The following is a 21,705-nucleotide window of genomic DNA, read 5'->3' as shown; positions in this document are numbered from 1 at the left end:
ATGATTTAAATTACGGAAATGAAATAAGGAAAACAAAATGAAAACAGAAGGAATGAAGGCAGAATTAATTATTATTAAACTAGTAACAAAAAGTGGCCCTTGAGAACCTCGTCTGTTACTGTACAGACTTTGTTCAAATCAAAATTGACATAATTGTGACACTAGGGAGTTAGGGATGCCATAACTCCCAAAAAATACAACTTAAAAAACCATCAAAGTGCGAGGCGGATTTTACCACCACGTCTGCAGTACCGTAAAAACACTATTGCATGTGAAAACCCTTTTAATTTTCTTCTTCTTATTTAGGACCACTACTCTCTACTCAAAGCTGCCTCCTTATATGACATGAAGGCTACCTTCTCCTTTATTTGCCATAGTCAATCCTCGATCCTCGGCCTCCCTCTTTTTCGTTTCCTTTCCACTTTTCCTTCTAATATGACTTTTATGAACTCATCATGTTGTATAAGATGACCAATCATTTTCCCTCTCCGATTCGTATATAGTTTCCGTTAAGTTCTCTTCTCTTCCACTCTTTTCAAAACCTCTTCATTAGTGACTTTTTCTGTTCATCTTATTTTCTCCATTCTTCGCCAGCACCACAATTTCGAATGCTTCCAAGCTTTACCTCCTTTCCTTTTTAAACAATTAATAAAGTGAATATTGAATATATAGTATTTTGTGAACATTTCAAGTGTGTTGTGCCTTTTATAGCTCCAAGAGAGCCCTGTGACAGAGGACGGACGGACAGTGGATAAACTTTGGGTACGGAACCCTCAAAACGGATAGGATCTTCAACTCGCGCTTAAACTTTTATCAGTCAAAAGGTTAAACTTTAAATTATTTTAATTAATTCAGGAGTTATCTTTTCCATGAAGACCCGAGCTTGTTTAATAAGGTTCGTGTTACAAATACATTAATTATCGTGCACAATGGCCTTACAAATTGTCCCCTAGGGACTGGGGTGCCCTATACGTTCCCGTAGCGGAGAAAGGACCGGTCGTAGAATTATAAGCAACAGATTACTTTTATGTGAAACGAAGTAACTCCGTTCTACTCGTATTGTGATTTGAATGCAATGTTTAAAAGAGTGATTGGGTGACGCGGCTCAATTTAGTGTCGCATTTAAATGAAGAAAAGGGTTTATTTAACTTTTGCTTGTAGATACGTTTTGTTGTAACAGCCAAAAGGTAGAAGTTTTTTAGAAGATAAGTGTAAAAGCAAATACAGTCGTAAAACTTAGAATGAGTTAAGCTTCGGAGCAAAGTTAACCGGTGATTTGATAGCTGGTTTGTCATTGGTTATTGTTATGGTCCAATTCACACATGAATTGAGATTTATACTGAGTTTGACATTGACCAATGATTTTTTTAATATTGAGAATTTGCGCTTACAAACGTTAATTGCAAAGCTAGCCCTAGTACTTAGTGTTATCGTGTTTCTAGGGTCCGATGGTTTCGCCATGCCCGTCCCGTTTGTTGGTCTGTCTGTTTTCCGTGGATTAACCTGGAGATTTACTTTGAGTATGCTGTAATTTGAGTACCTACACAATAATCATTGTCAATCAAAGTAATTACTAAAATATTGCAGTTTAAACAACCGTGAGACAGACAAAATTATTAAACCAGGATACACGGGTAGTGACGTATTATCATAGCCGAGGTATGCCCGCCCAACATGTATCGAACTAATCGGTGGTTCCTTGTCACTGAATTTTTAATTGTTTTTATAAAAGAAAAATTTAACCTAGAAATTAAAAAACAATCCATTAGAAAAAAGTTTGACGTGCCTAGCACCTATGAATTGAAAAACCATGAAGGGATCGCGCGGAAAACTTGTTACCGTAAAAGTCTTGAGAATTTATAGCCTACTGTTGTTTTATCTCCTATTTCCTTCTCAGGTGATGAACTTTGGATAGCATTTCGGGGGCTTATGTGGAAATTTTGAAGTGTTACCATAGTGAGTGAGGTGTAAAACTTTGGGAATTGAAAAGTTCTTTGTTTCGAAAGGTCATTTGTTACCTACCGACAATATCTCAAGAGATCGTCTAAAATATCTTTAAAAACAATCTCATCTTAAACAAATCTTTGCTTGTGACAAAATCAATGCACGCATTTACTTTGAAATATTCATATTAACCGATAATTTCTTATTTGATGTTCCAACCGAAGATTTCTGCTCCCCTCAGACATCAAAGCTTGCGTCTCTTTGAGTTAAACCTCGCGTGCCATTTTCCAATTTATACGATAATTGTATTTCTGAGCCTTATCTCGGTTTACGATGAAAATATGATCGTGCATCACAAAAGCCTTAAGAATTAATTCATTTTTCCTGTACATACGGGAAGGTAAGGGGTATTTTATTTATATTATAGGTAATAGCTGAGCCTGCGGCTGCTGTGTTCAAGATAAATGTTCGCTTTCCGTAGATGTTTACTTACACGCGGTTTTGATCATATTAGAGGAGTAGGCGAACGAAAGATTTACACATCTTTTGAGCATGCTCATCGGGCGTCTTTTGTTCCATTTTATTTTAGGTTTTTTATTTATATATTAAAAATGATAATAATACCTCTATTACCCTGAACTGATAGTTTTATTGATAATATTTAAATTTTGTTGCTGTAGAAGATTGTAATTGACTTCGCATTGGTCATAATCATTTTCAGGGATTACTCGTAAGATTCGATTTATTCAACACAGTTGTTTAGCAATCTATGCTTACGTGATGTGGAATGGATGGTGAAGCACTAGGACTCTTCAACAATCGAAGGTCTCTGCATCGGAATAAGCAAACTTTTGTAAGAGGTGTAGAACAGACAGTTAATTATTTTTGTTAAATTCTGAACACGTCTTTGTCATTTATGAATATTATTTCGGGTAGTAGGTACATATCCCTCTGAAAGCTTTATTGTGGCCAATTTTCAACTGAACAGGCGTCAAGCGATGTATTTCTTTATAAAAACTCTTTTTCGTAGGGAAAATTGGAAGAATGCTCTCCGAGCTTTGATCGCGTAAAAGCTTATTGGAAAATGACTGTAGGCGCACAAACCAATAAAGATATTGTTTTTTACTAGTTTTATTGTACAAAAACTAGTAATATTGTTCAACGAAATTGAATCGACTAACTGTAGATTTGACACACACAAACATCACGTCTGTAGGTATTCCCAAATAGGGAAGGCAGAGCACACGAAACGTTATCGCTTCAAAGCCACTTTTAACAAAATAAGTTTGTCAAAAAATTGATGGTTTGTAGATTTGAGAGTAGTAGAATACAGTCGACTACCAAAACATGAATGGTTCTTTTTAGCTAGTTGAATTCATCATCATCCCAGCCCAGCCTACATTAATTATACCTCCTGCTTCTGGACGCAGGCCTCCTCTCAGAATGAGAGGACTTGGGTCATAGTTCCCACGTGGCCCTAGTGCGTATTGGGATCTTTATACACGCCTTTGAATTGCTTGGCAGGTTTGTGTAGGTTTACTCACGATATTTTCCTTCTTCGTAAAAGCTCGTGATAAATTTCGAATGTGATTTTGCACATGAATTTCGAAAAACTCAGAGATGCGATCCCGGCTTTGAATCCACGTTTCTCTGTTTGAGATGCCATACGTCAAAGCACTAGGCCACTATAGCTAGCTGAATTGTACAACTCGTGTTTTTCTCGGCTAACCGTAGTGTGGGGTATTGTTGGATAGGTCTTTTAAAACCATTGGGGGTTGCCGAGACGATTTTCCGATTCAGTGATCTGTTTGCGAAATATTCAACTTTAAAGCGCCAATTTTCATTGAAATCGAGCGTCCCCCTCCTCTAAAATCTAAACAGTAGGGTGGAAAAATTAAAAAAAATCAGGATGGTAAATTCAGGAAGGAAAATTATAGCGGTTAAGATTGCTTGAGAATTGTTACTAGTTAAAGAGTAAATAGCAGCCTAAGGTATAAAATATACCTAAACTAGGAAGATTCCGCACACAATACGAAATTATTAGGAAAATGTTTCTTGATTTTTTTCGTAATGGCTACGGGACTCTATCTTGGGCGTGTCCGACACGCTCTTGGCCGGTTTTTGAATCTCTAGTTAATTGGGGTTATTAGCGGAAAAGTTATCCGTAAAAAGAATAAGTTTACTGGCCATTCTACAGTTGTGTAAAGTTTCGAAGCATACCTGCATAACCTACTTTAAAATAGTAAACGTGAATGTGACGTTGTTAGTTCTTCAATTATCTCTGTTATTCTGTTTGTCCTATTTATCCTGAAATAATCTGATGTTAAGTACTCAAAGAAACTCTTCTGACTTACGTTTAACTTTGTGTTTGATGTTTTGTTCTACTTGAATTATTAAGCAGAATACCTATTTAAAGGTTATGAAAATACTTAGTCAACCTACGACTTTGGAAACAAGTAGACATGAGAATCAATTTTCAGTCAAAAGAAAATTTTAATTTAACTTTGACGTTCTTACGAATATTGTCTACACGATACTATGACTTGCACATACCATTAATGTAACACTTTTAACCAACCTAATAATTACACGAATCATAATACAGAACAACCTTTGTACCGTAACTAAACGTTTTAGACACAAAGAGTTTTTGTACCGTCAAAATAGGCTGGGTGATTGATAGAACTATCCCTCATAGAAGGAAAGCCTAAAAAGTGGGTGATTGAATGGTCGGCTCGGGGCTGAGCCGGGCAAAGGCTAATTGATAGTAGCATTACCGAAGTAAATTGACGATACCTACATAAAATAGATGTTTGGATGCCAAAGGACGGCTTAGGAAGAGCCTACATTGTGGTGCCGTCTTTCATGGCCAGTTCACTTTCGATTTAAGTTTATAGTCGACTAGGTAAGCGAGGATAGGGATTCGATAGAATAGAGTCAAACTTAAGTTGGTCGCTTTAGGATTTTAATAAAATTTAATAAAACCGGTAATTCTTGAATATTTATTATTTCGGGAGGTCAGAAACGGCTGAAACGATTTACATGAAATTCGCTATGTGGGGGCTTTGATCTTATCTCTGGATAAATGTGGGGATTCTATCGCCCACGTTTAAGGGCCAGATAGACGGACAGATCTGCAACGTAACCGCAAGTCCTGACTCCCATACATTTTAATCGCAGCTAGCGTGCATTCGGCGGTTGGCATTTATGTTGCGGTTGGAATGCAGTCCGTCTGTACTCAAAGTCAAAGTCACAATATCTTTATTCAATTTAGGCTATAACAAGCACTTATGAATGTCAAAAAAATCTACCACCGGTTGGGAAAAACCTCTGTTGAGAAGAATCCGGCAAGAAACTCAACGAGGTATATTTTTTTTAAACAGGTTTAAAATATTATTTAATGATATTTATACATCACAAGTATATAGTTTAGTTATTAGTTACTTTCATTTCACTTTTAATTAATTAATTTTTAATTTCATATTATTCGTATTTGTGTGATAAAATATAATCATTAACTTTATAATACGCCTTAGATATTAATGTCTTCTTGACAATAGATCTGAATTTTGTATCCGCTTCATTTGTAATATTTTTTGGAATTTTATTATAAAAACGTTTTTTCGAAATTCATGTGCGGAATTACATTTGAAATTTACCACGAGCTTTGCGGTGAAGGAAAACATCGTGAGGAAACCTGCACAAACCTGCGAAGCGATTCAATGGTGCGTGCGAAGTTCCCAATCCGCACTGGGCCCGCGTGGGAACTATGGCCCAAGCCCTCTTGTTCTGAGAGGAGGCCTGTGCCCAGCAGTGGGACGTATATAGGCTGGGATGATGATGATGATTATAAAAACGTATGCAATTTCCCAGAAACGACTTTTTAGTTTTAGCCAGTCTGTAAGATGGAACTTTAAGATTCTCTGTTTTTAGTAGTCTGGCTTATCGACGTTAGTGGGAAAATCATATAAGTTCTTCCTAACATATTTACATGATTATTTCAAAAACATAACCGACGGCAGGGTTAGGATACCTGTTTCCTTAAAAAAAGATCTTAAAGAGAAGACCACTGCAGTAATGTACAAGAAAGACAATAGTTTTCAGCTTCGAACTTGGGATTGACTTACGAAAAAGCAATTTTGCATGAGGAGTTGTGCGCTATCGCTATGGTATGTTCCGTTCAGCGTGGCAAAAGCGGAACCCTTATAGTTTCGCCATGTCTGTCTGTCCGTCCGCGGCTTTGCTTAGGGACTATCAGTGCTAGAAAGCTGTAATTTTGCACGAATATATATGTAAACTATGCCGATAAAATGGTATAATAAAAAATTAAAAAAAAAATTTTTTTTTTAGAGTACCTTGGTACCTCCCCTCCCATACATGTAATGTGGGAATGATTTCTTTTCTCATCCAGTCTTGTAGTGTGGGGTATCGTTGGATAGATCTATTAAAACCATTAGGGGGTTGCTAAAACGATTTTTCGATTCAGTGATTAGTTTGCAAAATATTCAACTTTAAACTGCAAATTTTCATTGAAATCGAGCGTGGAAAAAATTGAAAAAATTCAGGATGGTAGTAAAAATAACAAACTTACAAGGAAAACTATAACGGTTAAGTTTTCTTGAGAATTATTAGTAGTTTAAGAGTAAATAGCAGCCTAAGGTATAAAATATACCTAAACTTGGAATATTCCGTACAAAATACGAAATCCTTAGAAAAATATTACTTAATTTTTTCGTAATGGCTACGGAACCCTATTTTGGGCGTGTCCGACACGCTCTTGGCCGGTTTATTTGTTGTTGGAAGTGTAAGCTAGACTTGAGGCCGTTAACGTTTCCTATTGATACATTCTTGGTCCATTGTGTTGAGGATTTGCTAGAGCTTTGTATTGAGCCACTCGAGCTGTGCAGACTGAATATCAAGAGAAGGTGCATGCTAAGCAAATCCGTTACCAAGGTACGGATGCGGACTAGACAAGTTTGTTTGTTTATTGATTCAACTAGGCTATAGATAAGCCAAGCGTGCAATGCAAGCATATTTTTTTATATATAAATATGAATTAACAAATTTAGGGTTTGGTATCCGAAAGGTGAGTAACGGAACTCTATTACTGTCGCTTCGCTGTCGTTCTGTCTGTTTATCACAGGGCTGTATCTAGAGAACAGTAGTAGTCAGATAACTGAAATTTATGCCGTGCCGTGCCGCTATGATAGGTAACAAATTATAAAAATAATATAAAGTTAAAAAATTAAGGGAGGTCCCCGTACAAGAAAGTAATTATTTAAATTTTATTTACAAGGTGTAAAAATGTTTTACCTGAGACTGTCTCGCGCTTAACCGGTTTTTACTATTTTTAGATATGCGGTATTGCCTTTTTTGTCAGTTCGAGTTTGAGGTTTGTATATTTTACCGTTACAGAGATGGATCAAAACCAAAAAATAAGGAGTCTTTTTTATATTTACCCCCTGTTTCACCATTCGTTGATTAAATTTATTTGACGGATAAATGTGATGCCGTCTCTGTTTGTTTTGTTCGAATACCTAGACGGAGACGGCAACACATTTATCCGTCAAATAAAACTAATCAATGAGTGGTGAAACAGCCCTTTATTCTCATTTCCGAGGATACAAACCAGTAACCAGAATCACAAATGAAGAAATGCATGACAAAAAGTAATATAGGTGGTTTGCAGGTGGTAGGACCTTGTGCAAGGTCCGCCCGGATTGCTACCACCATCTTGCTCGCTAATCCTGCCGTGAAGCAGCAGTGCTTGCACTGTTGTGTTTCGGCGTGGAGAGTAAGACAGCCGGTGAAATAACTGGCACTTGAGGTATTCCATCTTAGGCCTCTAGGTTGGCAACGCATCTGCAATACCCTGGTGTTGCAGTTGTCTATGGGCGGTGGTGATCTCTTACCATCAGGAGACCCACTTGCTCGTTTGCCATTCAGTCGAATAAAAAAAATATATATATTATTAAATTCGATAAAAAATACCACCTTTTTCACTAAAGGTAATAACTTTTTATGTCATATTATATGTTATACAGGTGCGTGGCTTTAGCGCAAACGTGTCAATTACTCCACTTAACTCACACAACTTGGTATCAGCGACCTGCATTTGTAACATAATCTTAAACTACGGTTATCTTGCGTTATCGGGGTTAGCGCCGCTCGTTTCGACTTTAACCAGGGCTGTGACAATTGTGACAGTCAATTGTGCCACCTTGACGAGAACTTTTTAGAGCAAAACCAAAACTAAAGAGCTCTATTTTTGTCAAAAAATAATATTCATGCACTATGTACTACTAGCAGAGAAGTGTTTATTATGTATTGGGAGATTTTGTATTTTTAATATTTTTTGTTAGTATTTGATTGATTGTGTTGTCCCTTAGTCTCTGCTAATTTAAAGGTAACTTTTACACTTATTTGAAAGTTCCTTCGAATTTTAACTACATTTAATTCGTCCTCAAAAACGCGCTCGCATCTTGAAACCCTCTCAGCGCCCCTAGCTGTAATAGGTTTAATTGTTATGTAAACAACCCAGTATAATCTACATTGACTGAATAATATTAAAACATTAGCATATCTTGCTGTGAAATATTTAGCACGCACGCTTAGAACAAGATTATCTTACATTGTGAGGGTTGTAACTCTGCCGGGAAAATGTTGGTGTAAAAAATATAGCTCGGATTGTATAACAAAGCTTTACTTCGCGTGAAAAGTATGGTCTTGTATTATTTTTCATACGGATTGCAGCGGGATAATTCGCACATTTCTGTATGTTTTCCATTTAGTATCTTATTTTAAAAACTCGCTAATAGTAATGAATAGTGTTGCGTCAAGTAGACTTATATAGAGGCAGAATTAGAGATAGATACAAAATATTTTTTAATTCACGATTTCAAATAGAACAATTAAATGCATTGTTGTTTTTGAAGTAAATTGTACAATAAAAAAAATATTGTGATTTAAATTAAAAATTTATAACAAAAATAAAACTTTTACTGTGCAGTATTTTCGAAGTGTTCTTAGCTTTCGAACTCGCTAATAATTTCTTTTTGTTCGCAGCCCGAGAACACACATCACACCACGTGACGAGATTAAGGCATTCCAGACATCTAGATGGGTACATGCCGATATACACATCTTCCGTGAGTATCCACCTTTATTCATAAACTCAGCCATAACCACCCACACATCTATCTACCCTTCAACACCCTTACAAGCTTTACTTATAGAAAATTATTTTATTTTACGCTTATTTATTAAAAAAAATTATACATAGATGTATTTCGCATGTCATGATTATTGTTAGATGTATAGGTATTTTGTAAAGAACTATATTTATATATGTGTAATAAATATTCATGCTAACGAGGATTTGACGTAAGTAAATTGTGTATGAAATAATCAGTGTTAATAAAATTTTGTATTTATTAGTAATGAGATGACTGCAAGGTTCAAGCTCCATCTATCACACTTTCTTATACTAATAACACGCTGGACACTTTTTATTTTTATAATGCTGACTTTATTGTGTGTGAGTAGGTATGTATTCAATTAGAAAATATAAAAGTATGATAACTGTAACACCTATTTTAAATCTAGGTAAATTATATTTTTCATATAGAAAGCATCAATTTGTTGACATGAAACTGAACGACCCTTTAGATTAGAGCTATTGATGCTGACTATATAAAAACCTGAGTTATTTTTGTTGAAAGATTCTTTTGCGATAATTTAATACCGCGCGCGGTTTTAGAAAGAACAACCGAAACAGGCCTGTTTAACAGAGATAAAGGGCTATTTCGATTAGCACCGCATAATGAGAAAAGTATTAAACGAACAAGTCATTAATTACAGCTCGAATGGCAAAAGTAACTCCATGGTGACTTGGCGAGAGAAAGTTCCAATAATTTATCGTTTATTTTTTGACACAAAAGCAAATTAATCAAATTCAATTATTTACCTACTTACACATTGGTTGATTTATAATTATAATAAACATAACGCGCCGTAATTTTTAAACGTATAAAATTACTGAGCGTATTAACAAAGTTATTGGGACTAACTTCATATATTTCCATTTTCTATTTTATATGTATACATAACCGATGTCATATCAATCAACCTAATATCCATTTATAACATGCAGTTGAGAACACGGATATATTAAACTTTGGTAGGTACTTACCTTATTTTATTTCACTGAGGTTAAAAAGTATGTTTCTTCTCAGCTACAATAATACTAATACAGTTCCATTCCGAGTTGAGTGTTATTCAGCACCTAATTTAGCTGAGGCTAAAGATGTTTCAGTATCTACATTTTTCTGTTTTCCTGAATATCGAAATCAAAGAATGGTAGATTTAGTTTTAAGACTCGTCTTACCTAACCATAGTTCAGTTGGGCTCATATTTCGAGGTATAAAATAACAGGACGATTTATTTTACTTACTTTCAATTTAACCTTACATTGTCGTGTTAGAGAAGATATGGTTCGATAGTTTGACATCGATTGTGGAACCCTATGTGATTGGTTGGACTCTAATGCCTTTCAGTTTGCTGGGACGTCGCCGAAGCTGTCTGTCAAGGACAATCATAAGCCTCTCTTCACCGAGTGCCTCAACTATAGGCCGAATGTTAAGGAAGAACAGCCGGTTGGAACTTATATTTTTACGGTGAGTTATTAATATATTTTGCTAGCCTTAATGTTGTACTGTGCGGCAAAGATCTGTCCTGCTGCTTTTACTCCTCCAGCATTTTCATATCAACCCATTCTATCTGACGATTTAAAAATGCCACCATCCATCTTATTCTCTTAACGCCCAAGTCAAATTTTTGATATATGAACATCAAACTTTATGTCATTTATGATAGAGTTTGAAGTCCAAATTACAATAAGTCCTCTATAAAGGACTCTGGGCGTTAGGAGGTTATTGGGCGGCTCAGTAACCCTCACATGACTATATGTCTTCGCGTATCCTCGTTTGCTTGCTTAGAGCTTTAAAACACTCAATTAATATTTAATTTTAATCGGTACATTCCTGATGCGAAATCTATTCCGACTGAAATGGAAAATGGGTCAAAATCAATAGCATGCTCAAAATAAGAAGAATGAGAGTAGTATACTGAAGCTTTATGATAAAGGCATTCCTAAAATCACGCCAGATGCCGAAGACTCAAAGAAAATTGTAATGTTTCTATTTAAATTTATCAAAAATAACGTACCATGAAGTTCAAGGGCTAAACCAATAGACAGTTTGAAACATTTTACATATATAATTACACGTTCATGATGACACATATTCATTTGTAACTTCATTTAAATTCTAGTTGTATCAATTTGGACCTTTAAAGCTGTGGCTTCCAGCTGAAAATACCCGTATTTTTCTTATTATTGCGACTTCAGTGCGTCTGAAATCCACTGCACAAATTAGCCGGCTTAAAACGGTTGCAGGGTTTACTTTGGTTCGTTGATTTTTGGAATTAGCTTTCTGAATGGTTTCAAAGTCACAGGATAGTGATAAATACAATTTATTAATTAAAGAAAAATATTAATTAACAACGCAATATCCGCACTGTACACACTGATAAATTAGTTGTTTTCTTAGTTTACTGACCAGTCTATCAAAATTTGCTGTCATTTTATTTTAACTACATCCTTAAATGACGGGTGGTATTATTTGATTGCCCCCCTAAAAGTTCCTTCGTTAACCTTTACTCAGGTAACAATTACAAAACAAACCGTGGGCGGCATAATAATACAGTAAATGTAGATCAAAGGTCAACTCAATTTAATGTCACACAACAATTTTACTGTCAATATTATCGTATCTGTCTAGTTTTGTTAGAATCTTTCAGCACTGTCGCTTCAATCGGAATGAGATTTAATCTCAGACCAGAAAAGAGACACGCCAATTTTGTTGCGATACCGCTGACACCACTTTTAAAGATGAATACTTTTCAACTACATGCTAACTATTGTAAATATTAGGATCACGCACACATTAGTAATCGTGTAATCTACTAACGTTTTAATGCTACGATTGGACCATACACTACGCAAAAAAGTTGTAGGGATAGTACACTAATAAGATTGAATAGAAATGTGACACTAGAAAGTTATAAGTCTATTGATAAAAGTGTGTCTCTTATAAGTAGGAATCAGAAAACCACTAGGATTTAAATTCCAACGATTTAAACTGTTTTTATTAGCTTTTATGTCGTTTTCAGGTACATGCAGAAGATAAGGATCCTCCTGAGATGGGAGGCAGGGTCACATACAAGTTCGTGTCGACTCCCGGAGAAAAAGAGAGGTTCCATGTGGATCCGGAGTCTGGAAGAATCACAACGGCAGACGTTAGTATACAATCATGATATCATTGAAAAATTGTCATATTACGTCAAAGTGGCTCGACTATGAATTTTATATCGTCTCTTACCATTGTTGTGTGCGTTAAACTTTTGTAACTACTTTTAATGTTTGGCTACCTAATGAGCAACAGTCTTTGGATTTCCCTCTTAGGGGCTGTTTCACCATCCATTGATTAGTGTGAACTGCCGGTTAAATGTGATGTCGTCTCTATTTGTTTTGTTCGAATAGACGGAGACGGCATCACATTTAACCGTCACTTAACACTAATCAATGGATGGTGAAACAGCCCCTTAGTATAAGATAATTTTGTTATAAATGGATTTAATGTACAATTTTTTTTAAATGTGTTCAAGGGCTGAGGTAGGTCAACATTTTATCAGATAATTGTTGGGGTGAAAAATTTGATCTAAATAGTAAAATAATGCTACAGATTTTCGATCGAGATGAGCCATCCAGAGAGAAAGAAGCCTACATTACCGTACGCGCGAGTGACAACGGACAACCACAGTTGGACGACGCATGCACTATCAAAATTATCATCGAAGACATCAATGACAACCAACCAGTATTCGACAAAGTTGTAAGTATTATACCGTAATGTACTGCAATTTTTATGAGCACTTTCATTAAAGTTTCAAAAATAATCACTTTACGCCTTAAATAAATCGTAGGCGCTACTGAAATTCGTCAATCCTAATATGTATTAGATTACCTTTCATTTCATGTTGAGTTGATTGTTATTATCGACTGTTTCGTGCTAATGAATCTATCGATCTAATCTAATATTACTTGAAGGTCAAACATAGAAAATTTTAATAAAACCATTGTTGCTAGTTTATAGGTCTTGCACCGCAGGAATGGACAACTAAGTTTAGAATTTGCCAATTTTCTTGTGATTTCAACTATGTGACTAACCATATATTCGTGCATTAGCCCCAAATTGTGGCATAGATTTTACTAACACTTGCTCGTTTTCCAAAGGTCTTCCGTGGAGAAGTCTGGAAGGTTTGTCCAAATGAACAGAAATCACTGAGAGAGAGTTCCGAGCACAAACTGTTATAATTGACACTTGATAACTTATTTAATTTTCACATTTGTTACCATCGCTCATAGACTCCGTAAGACATAAAACTATGAGCAATTCTCGCTTTGTTAACGTTGAGTCTATGTTGTTTTGGTAACAAGTGACCCATAATACCGATCTGAAAATTATCTTTTCTACTTGCATGTTGCTGCATGTCTGATTTAGGATCATAAGCCGCTCAAAGCGATTTTGGTAATCATTTTGTGTATAGTGTGTTAAATAAATACACTTTCTTTGCACATTTGTAGTTGGTGTGTTTTCTTTAGCTAGGCTGCTCTTCCCCGTAGGCGCATTTTATCACACTGCACGATTATTATTATTTTGGATAAAATAAACTTTCTCTAAGCTTCGGGCATGCTTCGCGTAGAACATGTCTAAGTGAAAAGTTTTTACTTAACCCGTACACTGTGTGAGTTCTTGCACAGTTTGAAAATAATTAAATTGTTCTTCAAACGTTTATAGTTGGAGAATCTTTGTTGAAGTTGAATTTGTTGGTAACTTGATTGAAAATATACCCAAAGCTTCGTTTGTTTTTAGCGAAGTTACTTAAAATATTAACATGCTTTTTATGTACAGTCATATTCGGAATCGGTGCCACAAGACTTGCCGAGCGGCCGCGAAGTGATGAGGATATCGGCAACTGATATCGATGACGGGAACAACTCGATAGTCCACTACAGCTTGGACACCAACTCTCCGGACCAAGCCTATTTTTATATAGACCCCGACAACGGCGTCATATTTCTTAATAAAACAATTGATGTAAGTATTCAACAATTTTGATAAAATAAAAATATTTTTATATTGCTAGCCATATTAATTTGACGAGACCACTGACGAAAAATAAAATTAATTTAAATCTATCATCATATATGATGTATATAGGTATTTTAGTTGACATATAAAATCTCGCCTTTATACAACAGCAGAACTAGACATTACATACATACAAGATACGCGCGAAAAACAATACCACTCCTTGCAGTCGGGTAATAAATTCCACAGTACAGGAAATTTTTTTGCTTTTTAAGGAAAATTTTTTTTTGAGTTCGTCTAGGAATGCTTTCAATTAGGTCCCATAAGCAGCAAATTAGGATCTGATGATCGGATCTTAAGGAAATCGAGGGAACTCTTCAAATATTGTAGGGACACCTATGGTAATTTGGATATATTTAGCAGTAACTCGTGCATTTGCTCTTGCAAATCATAATTTGGTGAAGTGGAACTGAGGATGAAGACCAGATTTGACCAACGGAACTACTACTATCAATAACAAGTATTTCACGGGTTAAATTTAAATTATCATGATTAATATACTTACCTAGATAAGCGACTAAGAAGAAGCTTAAAGTTAATGATTCTTTCGAACTGATCTGATGCTGAAGCCAGAAGGTAGGCAACGGAACTCTGTTATAAAACAACGTAACTAAGTCGTGTTTGGGCTTAATAGAATAGTTGTGAGATGTTCTTTGGCTACGAATCACTAAAGTGAGAAATAAAAAAAAAATTTAACATAAAAGTAAAACCGACTCCAAAAAATAAAAAAATAACAAAAAATGGAACCGACTACAAAACCCTTGAAAATATTTTTCTAGGTAAGTAGGTACGTACTAGCTCGAAGTCGGTGCTATTGTGAATTGTCTCACTCCTGCTGGCTCGTGCTGAGGCACCGACTTCGAGCTAGTACGTACCTACTTACCTAGAAATTTTTTTAAATTTTTGTTAATTTCTTTGGAGTCGGTTTTACTTTTTTGTTAAAAATTTTTTTTTTGTGTTGGGCTCTGCTCTGTGAAATCGAACACATTTTTTGTTACAACTCCTCTGGTAATTTGTTAGGCTCACACGATACAGGCTCGACCTAGTGTGTGAACCACAGTTAAACTTTAGTTCATTAGTTGCATGGCGATTAATATTGTATTGTATATCTCTATGACTGTGTAATCTTAATTTTGGTAAATAAATCATTATCTTATATGAAATGATCTCAAAGTGTAATTTTTATATTTATATTCATTTATATTCATGCTCATTACATTATTTTATCTACACCCATATAGTAAATCCTCAATTATGCGTTCAAAAACCATAGGTAATGCCCAGCATTACGACATTGGATTCTATTATGAATACGGCTGTATCGTAATAGTCATTACGAGCACGGAGAGGGGGGGGCGCGCACGAGCAGCAGCTCGTCGCGCGCGCAGCGGGCGCAGCTCGTGGGGCAGACATACCTACCTAATTCTCGTTAATGCAGGTCATTCTCAAAGGTTCTTGAACATATGATAGAGGATTTAATATATGGATATAGATAAAATATTGTGTGCAACTGTACGTAATTAGGCCTTAAAACACTCATGTGACCCTATTAAGAAACTCGGCTACGCCTCGTTTCATAAACCCACACTCTTTTTGTTTTAAGGACCCCTATTACGATACAGTGGCATAAAATACTATTATTAGACGGTAGTTTTACAATGAGCCATAGATATTTTTATCAACTAAATACGGGATCATTTTGCTACTATATTTTATTTCTTAATAAATGAAAAGCCCTGAGAGAATAACGTCCATAATTACTCCTCAACGCAATGACATTATAAATACTTACATGAATATGTTAGAAAAATGTGTTCAATTCTTTATCAAACTTTTAAAGATAAATGTTTACTTTATAACTTAACTCTCCTTTATCTTAAACTAAAATGTAAAATAAATATTCGTTTCCAACACTGGCAATAATTCACAACTTGTCCCAACAGAAATTGCCCGGCTACAAATTCAAGTTAAGCGCAATAGTGAAGGACATGGGCGATCCCCCGCAACAGAGTTCCATAACTCTGGACATCCAAGTCGTGGAATCTAACAAGAAGAGCCCCTCTTTCATTGAAGTTCCCGACGGGCCGATAAGGCTGAAAGAAAATTACGCCGATTTCAATGCGCATATAGCTACAGTTAGAGCAGTGTGAGTAAAACTATTTGTTTAACTGTTTTTCGTGAGAAAGTCTGCGAGATTTTGCTTTAAAAAACTGTGTCGTTTTGAAGTTTAGTAAATGAATGAGTGCTTCCAAGGTATTTCATATACGTATTTCAGCAAGTGGTTGGGTTACTTTGAGTGAATGCCACTCTTTATATTTTATTTATTGTAGTTGACAACTGTTTCCATACATAGATCGACGTTCGAAAAAAGTTATCGCGTCAAAGGCGTTTCTACATTTTGAACAAAAAAACCCGATGGAAAACCTTTACAGTGGTGTTGTTCAGTCAAGCTTACCCAACCATCTCCTGTTTTTTTTTGGATAATAAGACACCTTGTAACATAAGGTAAATTAAATTTGACTTTGTAAATCAGCTGGCCTATATATATTTATACCTTAAGGGCATATTGGATGAAAATTGCGTTTGATAAACTTACAATACCGATGGTGTAAGTATAATCTACTACCGTTATAGTGTCGGTTCCCTTTCATACTTACATTACGTATTTACTCTTCTTCGCCATTTGTATGTAAAAGTGAAAATATAATTTTACTGTTATGTTAAGGAACCAACTGCGTCGGTAGGTATTACAAGCAAATCAAATAGAATTTTATTACCTGTATCTTCAAACCGGTGTATCTGATTGATAATGCTCACAATACAGTCAACTTGCTTCCTGCATAGTTAAGATATATGCAAACGCGCGTATATTTCACTAGCTTTACCGTTTATAGGCGTCAGGTTCTCACTAATGGACTGATGTAAACCAGATGTCGTGCACTCTGCTTTGAATACAAACTGCTTAATTGTGTTGAGAACTAACCAACCAGCCTAAAACGACACTATACAGCCGTTATGAATATGTGTCCTCCATATTTCATCCCCGTTAATTATATTAGCTATCGCAGATCTGTCACTCCCTGTATGAATTATAACTAAGCAAGTTAGAGCTACAAGAGGATAGTATTGTATTATTATGTACAAACAGTGTGGTTGGTGCGAAAATCATACAGATATTTTAAAGTTGTGAAATAAGCGTTTAATTTTGGAAGTTTTGAAATATATTAGATCAAGTTTTTTTTATATATTACGTATTGCAAAAGATTAGCTAATCGCTTTAGGAAATATGACGTTTTTGTAAATATCACAATGACAATAAAGGAAACATGAAATAATTTATATTTCTTCTTATACAGTTCCAACATACCAGAGGAAAAGAAACTGCTCTTCGAACTCGTCATGGGGCAAACAGAGCAAACAAATAAGTGGCATACGTTTGTATTAGAATCTGAAGCAGACTCAGCTTACATTAAGTTAGGAAACCATCTAGATTATGAAAAAATAACGGACTACACGCTTACAGTCCGCGTACAGAATAACTTTAACTTAGCCGCAGAAACCATAATACAAATTGAAGTTGAAGACGTCAACGACAATATCCCTATATTTAGTGAAGTTAGATCAGGAGTTGTTTTAGAAAACGAACCTCCAGGCACTCCAGTTATGCAAGTCCGAGCCTTTGATGCTGACGGTACTTCAGCAAACAATCAAGTTACCTACGAACTAGGTGATGCCTCCGATCCATTTGCTATAGACAGTATCACTGGGAACATTACGACACTCAAAATGTTCGACAGAGAAGAAAGGAAATTCTACAATATTAAAATTATAGCCACTGACAATTCGGAGTCTGCGCTCATACCTGGCAAACACAATTCTGGTCAGCAAGTGTTCAGGATAGAAATTGCCGATAAAAACGATAATCCTCCACATTTCACTCAAGATACTTACGTTGCCGAGTCGATAGCGGAAAATGCAAATATCAATGTTCTAGTCACACAAGTTACTGCTTTGGATAATGATACAGGTAAGTTTTACTATACTTATTCATATCCTGTGACATCCTTATTTGTAATAACCATAACTATTTACCTTACAGCCTCCAATGTCACCTACAGTATAGTGGCCGGGAACACTTACGACGCATTCGTGATCAGAAACTTCACAGGTGAAATAAGAGTCAACAACGAACTAGATTACGAAAACATCACAAGCTACAGCTTGGATGTCCGAGCATTCGACGGTCTTTACGAAGACTATGCTAAAGTCATCATTAACATAGAAAATTTAAATGATAACCCTCCTGTCTTCCTGGCTAATTACACGAAAACTATCGAGGAAGAGAAGTTGTACGAAGGATGTATGGTTAAGGTTAGTTTAACCGGTTTATGAAAGTAGCCTAACAATTAAGGACTATAATAATTGCCTGTTAATACTTTACTTTAAACTTAATTTATTGACATCGTTATGAATATTTCCTCACAGGTGGAAGCATACGATCCCGATATCAAAGACCGCAACGCTCCTCAAAACATTGTCTACTCTCTAGTCAAGCACGAGCAGAAAGAATTCCTTCAAATCGACAACGATGGGTGCCTTCGCCTGACCAAGCCTTTAGACAGAGATCAGCCCACTGGCTTCACGACATGGCAGATCTTAATAGTGGCTGCTGACCATGGTGGAAAATTGGGGTCTGATAGCTTGAGATCAACTACCGAAGTGATTCTGGAGCTAACTGACATCAACGATAATGCTCCGTTTCTTACTAACGTAAGTACTTTATTTTTAATTACACCAGAAAAAGTACAACTGAAAGTCTAAACTAAACAAGATTCCAGGATTAAGATTATAAATAAGAAATTGAACACTTAAAAGTAAAAGGCGTCAGGAACATTGTTTCAATATCGGGATAAATGAAACATCTCGTGATTTATACAGAGAATAAAGACGGAACTAATTGATCCATCAATATCGCGGTTCAATCCTCTTTTACCTCTTGCTCGCTAAGGAACATGAAAGTTCACCTTGTAAGACTCGTTCAGCCCGCTTTATAGACCATTTTAAAAGAATTGCTATCGATAAATTTCAATGGAGCCATCAGAGCTTAACCCTCTTTGCGGAAGGATTTTAGTGCGTGTACATCTAACCAGGTTTACGAGGGCTCTTTAAAAAATAATAGGTAATGAGCTATTTCTTAGCTTCGAAGTGGTACTACTCCTTTCAACTCGGCAAAGAATCCCCCCTTTGTTTATTCACGACTGTCAATCCTGCTTCGTCGAGCTTAGAGTTGCAATTTGTTTGCGATCCTCCTTCGGTATTTAGGTCACGTTTGTTTGAACAGTCACTCAGAGGCGTACCTGTAGGTACTAAAACCTTTTTTTGTACCTGTAGGTACAAAAGGGACAAAAACCCCGACCTTAAGTCATCGTACACCATTCCCTTGCGCTCTCAAATTCTCGGGTTTCATGATTAAGAGCGATTGTTCGCGAGCCGCTTGTTGAGGGATGTCAATTTTTTATGCAAATTTAGCCGTCGATTGGGATTTGGTTTCATGCTTTCGTAAGATCGACTTGAAGAGGAAATTTTGGGCGCTTAACTTCGTCTTGGGATAAGGAAGGAAAACAAAGGAGAGTATCGCTAGATGCTCCATTTTCCTTATTTTATTACGGGAACCACGTGTTTTCTAATTCAGGTGTAAAATCAGAGAATATTATCGTGTGAAACAAAATTTAAGTAGGACACCGTCGCAGTAACAAAAGACAATAAATCAATAATGGCGCTAAGGAACTAATATTTGGCGGGGAGAATGCGCATTTCCAATGTTTTCAAAGCGGATAAATTGGCTTTGCCAACTAAATGCCATAAATGCGTACGCACGGGCGGCCTTTTGGATGTTTTGGTTCGCCGCGACTCTGCTTTAACTGAATAGCCGATTAAGACCGACGTTATCTGCTTCACGCGCTAACGAAGCCGAATCAATGTAGTTTCGGCAGAAACCCCTAATATCCGAATTTGGAGTTGAACTATAACTAGTGTTATAGTAGAATTAGTAGTAGTGTTTTGTTATATCCGAATTTAAATTCAGGACGCTTTGGATTCTTAGTATTGACAGTACTTAGATTTTACAAAGTTTTATTTAATTTTGACCCCTCTATATTTATTGCAAATACATGTCATATAAGTCGTTCGGATGAGAAAACAAATACAGTCAACCAAAAGAACAGTAGTCGAAAAAAGCTTGTATTAATAATATTTTTTTAACAAAAACTTATTTCATATGAAAGTCTGTATTAGTTTCTGAACATTGGCGAGTGATTTATTTTTGTAGCTATCATGTCATCAAAAGGAAATAAGAAAAATAGAAAAACTTCTTTCGTGGATGTCGTAAGAGGCGACTGAGGATATAGGTTGAGGTATACCGTAGGCGACAGGCTAGCAACCTACCACTATTGTACCGTTTTTGTCAAACTTAAAACCTTAAATTGCTAAAAGTGGCTCTGAATCGGTAACATGATGTTTGTTTGTGTGTGACAAACTTAATATCAGAAAGTTAGTGTGGTAATTGAAATTAAAGAATATACCTAGTAGATGAATGGGTGACAGAACTAAAAATTTTCGCAACTCACGTTTAGGGTGGAGATGGACATCGCAGTCCATTCATTAGGTTCACAAATTCCTAGCATGAATAGGCATGTCTGAAGTCTAGTCTAGTCGTTATCTCAAGCTGTCATCGAGGCATCCCATATTCATGTGACCTTTGAATTGGTATGGCATAATGTATTTAGGGTCTCGACTTTTAAAAGGACCTATTATAACATCCGCAACTTGAAATTGAGACCTTAATATGGCTGTATGTAGAGTCTTAGTCTGTAATAAAACCTGCGGCGATATATGTCTGTATTTGTATGAAGTTATACCTCGTAAAAGGGCGTTCATATTACTTTCTTGTTCAAATGAAAAGCGGATAATACAGGCTTCTATAATGTGTGAGATATGATGTAAATTTCTAGACACGTTTTACGTCGTCTGTGTCTGCCTGTCCATCTCGAAAATCCCTTTGACGAGGGTAGGAAATCGAAAACATGGTGTTGACACACTATATTCCAATCGATGTAAAATGTATTATTGAGTAGTACCTACACGTTTTACGCAAGTTTAGCTATATTATGAGAAGATATTCAGTCTGACGCATCTAATCAAAAATGGCATAAGTTGTTCTGCTTTTGGAAATACTGTAAGCTCTTTAATTTAATCTTGAATTGCTACAGGCGGCTATTATTAGTTTACTTTTTTTACTCGATCGAAAAACACATTTCTGCGAAAAAAATAATTGATAGATTTAGTTTACGAGACATCAAACGTATTGAAATAAACTTAGCATTATTTAATAATCCAATTTCAAAAGCCCATGTTTAACATCGTAAAAAGAAATTCTTATGTCCAATTTATCGAGTTCGATGAGATAAGACTTCGTTTCAATCAACATTTA

The 21,705-nt window shown here is 35.9% G+C and overlaps 1 protein-coding gene across 1 annotated transcript in view; it reads left to right on the top strand.

Annotated features, from left to right (window-relative positions):
- shg (DE-cadherin) overlaps positions 1-21,705 on the top strand; it is a 246,553-nt gene that overhangs the window by 180,916 nt on the left and 43,932 nt on the right. The window contains exons 2-10 of the mRNA XM_074103679.1: positions 9,010-9,092; positions 10,500-10,619; positions 12,175-12,300; positions 12,747-12,896; positions 13,977-14,162; positions 16,160-16,362; positions 17,573-18,243; positions 18,316-18,587; positions 18,702-18,986. Coding sequence (XP_073959780.1) covers positions 9,010-9,092; positions 10,500-10,619; positions 12,175-12,300; positions 12,747-12,896; positions 13,977-14,162; positions 16,160-16,362; positions 17,573-18,243; positions 18,316-18,587; positions 18,702-18,986 — 2,096 coding nt within the window. The remainder of the gene's footprint in view (positions 1-9,009; positions 9,093-10,499; positions 10,620-12,174; positions 12,301-12,746; positions 12,897-13,976; positions 14,163-16,159; positions 16,363-17,572; positions 18,244-18,315; positions 18,588-18,701; positions 18,987-21,705) is intronic.

The sequence above is a fragment of the Choristoneura fumiferana genome, chromosome 20, assembly GCF_025370935.1.
Source record: "Choristoneura fumiferana chromosome 20, NRCan_CFum_1, whole genome shotgun sequence".
NCBI classification, from domain to species: Eukaryota; Metazoa; Arthropoda; class Insecta; order Lepidoptera; family Tortricidae; genus Choristoneura; species Choristoneura fumiferana.
The sequence above is the reverse complement of the archived record's forward strand: the minus strand, read 5'-3'. Positions and strand labels throughout refer to the sequence as shown.